Source organism: Condylura cristata, unplaced genomic scaffold (assembly GCF_000260355.1).
Source record: "Condylura cristata isolate star-nosed mole 26May11 unplaced genomic scaffold, ConCri1.0 scaffold00009, whole genome shotgun sequence".
Lineage (NCBI taxonomy): Eukaryota > Metazoa > Chordata > Mammalia > Eulipotyphla > Talpidae > Condylura > Condylura cristata.
The window spans coordinates 60,633,158-60,637,162 of NW_004567110.1; the positions used below are offsets into that span (position 1 = coordinate 60,633,158).

At 30.3% G+C, this 4,005-nt stretch overlaps 1 protein-coding gene across 6 annotated transcripts in view; it reads right to left on the bottom strand.

Moving 5' to 3' along the window:
- The window catches only part of SNTG1 (syntrophin, gamma 1), a 682,373-nt gene that overhangs the window by 209,535 nt on the left and 468,833 nt on the right, over nucleotides 1-4,005 (bottom strand). For all 6 annotated transcript variants that reach the window (XM_012723045.1, XM_012723047.1, XM_012723046.1 and 3 more), the window contains 3 exons: nucleotides 3,083-3,140; nucleotides 2,344-2,387; nucleotides 2,211-2,252 (listed from right to left, as the gene is read on the bottom strand). In XM_012723045.1, the coding sequence (XP_012578499.1) occupies nucleotides 2,211-2,252; nucleotides 2,344-2,387; nucleotides 3,083-3,140 (144 nt within the window). The remainder of the gene's footprint in view (nucleotides 1-2,210; nucleotides 2,253-2,343; nucleotides 2,388-3,082; nucleotides 3,141-4,005) is intronic.

The window sequence follows — 4,005 nt, forward strand, 5'->3', positions numbered from 1 at the left end:
AAAAATGTGGTATATAAACACACATGGAAAAATACTATGAACTTTTTGCCTTTTGTGGCTACAAAGTTGAAACTTGAGAAGATAACGCTAAAGTGATGTAAGTCAGAAGAGAAAACAAATTGTATAGTTTTATGTATATGTAGAGCATAGAGGAACAAAGCCTCTAACAAAATAAGTCAATGACAGACCTTTGGCATCATGGTGAAAAACTGAGGCAACCAGATGGGAAAGGCAGAAGGGTGAGAGTAGGGACAATGGAAAGGGACCATTGGACCACGCGGAGAACTATTGGGGATTTGGTATTGGGCATGATATGGAAACATATTTGTAGAGATCTCAACAATTAGGATGGATACCAACTTTATCCAATAAACATAACTGGAAAGATAAATAAAATTTTTAAAAATTGTAAGTAAGTAAATACAGTCTATATTCTCTGAGATTTTGAGGCTTTTTTTCCAAACGTGTAAGTCTTTCTCAACATTTGATTAATATCTACATCCTCTCCAGGTATAAATCTATTTGCTATTGTTAGAGATTGAAAGATCAGAACTTTATAGAAGAATATTAGTACATATATTTTTCAAAGCTGTAATATAAAGCCTATAAAAATTCAGTTTGTTGAGCAATATTACAAATAATATATGATACAGTATTAAATTATTTTTGAGTCAGTATAAACACATTAAGAAGTAGCATTAACATTTTAATAGTGTATGTACACTAATTTGTTAAATCAAAGTTTTATCACCATTTTCTAATCAAGCAACATGCATCTGAAGAACAAATTGCAAATATGATTCTATAAAACAGCTTATAGTTTTAATAGAGGGTATTCTGGGTTTGATGTCCTATAAAATGAGATTTTTTAATAGATTAAATACCTTTTTTGCATGTCTATATTTATGTTTTACATGTGAACCTGAAAAGCAGAGTAATCTGTGCTATGTATGCTCTCATTTTTTAAAAGACTACTTTTTCCTGCACTTATTGGTAGGAATTTACTATTTTATAAGATGTTCATCTCTGAGTGGTCAAAGAATAGCCCAAATAAGATATTTTGAGAAGGCAAATAGAAGTAATGAATACATGCAAAACTTGATTAGTTGCCTCTAGTACTCACAGTGAATGATTTTCTTTGATATTATTGCTTCAGGATTTCTGTCATTTTACAGACACTTGAGGGTGCCCCACAGACACTTGAGGGTGATTTGACATATATAAATATGTCAAAAGAGTGCTCTCTATCCAAATAGCTTTTCACATAAGACTGATGTATTCCAAGACCAAATAAATTAGAGCTGGATGAAACAAAACACTTATTGTATTTTTTCATTGGTTTTACTCTTATGCACTGATTGTTAAACATAATTCTCTAATTTTTCTTCCTGTGGAGCTGACACAGATTCAGTGACAATTGTCCATATGAATTTTATTTAATTGACCATGATACAGGTTTCCTAAACTTCTAACATGTTCCTGTTTCTTTTTGCATCACCATACCCAACAGATGTTCCTCAACCAGCCACAGCCACCAAAATGTAGATTTAGAGAACACCTACAATGGAGCTCTTGGGTTGGTTGCTAAAATTCAAATTTCTGAGCCTACCTAAACTGATTTATTTATAATATTCTTGACTGGTACTTCACATCTTCACATTTACAAATACCTAAGAAAATACGACAGTAAAATTGATGACCATTCTGCCTAATTTCTTGCCCTGTTTTTCCTGAGATTAAGCGCCTCTAAGTTACCTGCACTTTATGCATATGAACACACAGATGCATGCAGGAACTGACATGTATAAACACATAGTCTCTATATTCTATATGATCTCACTAATGTATGAAATTTCATTACATAAATGTTGCTTTTATAAGATTTTCTTAAAGAGTCAGAAAGTTAGAGCTACATTTTATAGGGAAAGAAAATTAAATGGCATTGACTGGTAAAGGATTAATATAAAAACTGAAAAAAAATACAGCCAACAGTACTCCTTAAGTATTGCTTAGATCACATTTTATACTGGGTATTAACTGATTTTATTCTAATAAGGAAAATTGAGACATTATTTATAATTCCAATTCACTTTTAGCAGTCCAATTATTAGGATCAATCTCTTAATAAAAAAATGAAGATTATTGAACAGTGAAATATGTTGCCATTTGCACATGGGGTCAGTTATGTTATTAGAAAAAAGAAAACTCACCACTTCTTCATGTCTGCATTTTCTCACATTAATTCCATTTATCTGCAATGAAAATAAAATCACAGTCTCACTTGGTAAATATTACAAATTTGTATTTTATTTGCACATAAGACACAAAGGTTAAAATGTTTACCTGTAGAATTGCATCCCCAATAAAAAGTAGTCCTGAAAGTTCCGCTTTGAAAAGAAAGGGATAATTGATTATATATTTGCTACTTTTTTTCTACAGGTGAAATTAATTTTATCAGTTATAAAGGTAAAAGTGATGAATGGAAAAAAGTAAATGTTTTATAGGAAAATATTTTAAAAGATACACAAATAATAACATGCATATATTTTGCATATACATGTAAAATAATATGATTTAGTCCTATTTATTTGAGAATATATCAAAATATGTCTATTTAATTCTACCATCTCAGATCCTACAATTGCCAAAAGGTAGTCACCTTTCAGAATGAGTGACTATACTGTAAAGGTATACATGTAAAATTTTAGATACTGAGTTTCATTCACTTCATCAGCTGTGTACTCAGTTCTCAGTTTCTTGTTAGACATTACATTGTCTTACTGATTTCAGTTATTCAAACATCTTAGTGTTTTGCCTATTATTTTAAACCAGTTGTTATCATTAAAAATTCTTGTATGTTTAGTGAAATGATTCAAAATCTTAGCTGTCCCTAATTCATACCCAGAGACAGGCTAATTATCTCTCATTGAGGGAAATCCTATGTAGAATAATAAAGGGAATTTGACAAATGGGGAATCCAGAGCCAGTAAATTGCAACCTAATTTGTGATTTTAAAATCATCTTATTCTTCAAAAACAATGATTTAAAAGGGTAACTACAACAACATTCCTTAACACTTTACCTCTTTGTTCCTTGGAGATTTTTGAAATGACAACTGGGATATTATGTTCTGCTCCCCCCTGAAAAGAGAACATTATTTTATTTATTTTAGTCTCCAAGAAAAAAAAATGCAGACTATGAATAGTACATTGACACCACATAAAATCAGAACAATTTGTGGACTTTCTTTATAAAATAGATGGTATTCCCAGGAAACTTACCTACCTATTTAGAATTTCTCTGTGAGATCAAACCATAATAACTGTTAATTTTGATAGTTTTTATTTTCATTTTTCAAATGATGTCTTAAACATTTTTTTTCAATGTGCAGCAGTGCTATCAATATTAGTGTTTTTTGTTGTTGTTTTTTTTAAGACTGAATGCCAGAAAATAATATATTTCCATAACTGGCTAAGTTGTTCTATATTGGTCACCAAGCATGAACTCTTTTGGATAACAAATGACTACAGAGACCTTATCCTGAACTAATGAGCATGCAAAATCAGAATGCACATAGGTGTGATGGAAAATAAAATAGAATAAGATGCCTTTCCTAATCAATCTTGGACCCCTTTTTGTATGAACAAATATATACTTCATTTATGACAGAATAAAACAAACTGACAAGAATATTGTGGCATTGCTTTGTCTAATTAATCAAATTAGATATGAGAAAAATAAACCAAACTTAAGTGGAAGAAAATAAACTAAACCTGATAAATTCCTACATGAACGTAGTTTCAACATTACAAAGAAAGTTGAAAGGAGCAGCTGAAAAGATGAATAAGTACATTAAAGACTAATGTGTAATGTTAAAAGAAAATAGCATACTTTTAACACAAGGTAGTAGAAAACACTCAAAATCCCATTAAATTTTCTCTTTAGAATAACATTCCTAAACCATTTTTTAAAGTAAAAGATTATTTTAGTAAGGAGACATTTGTT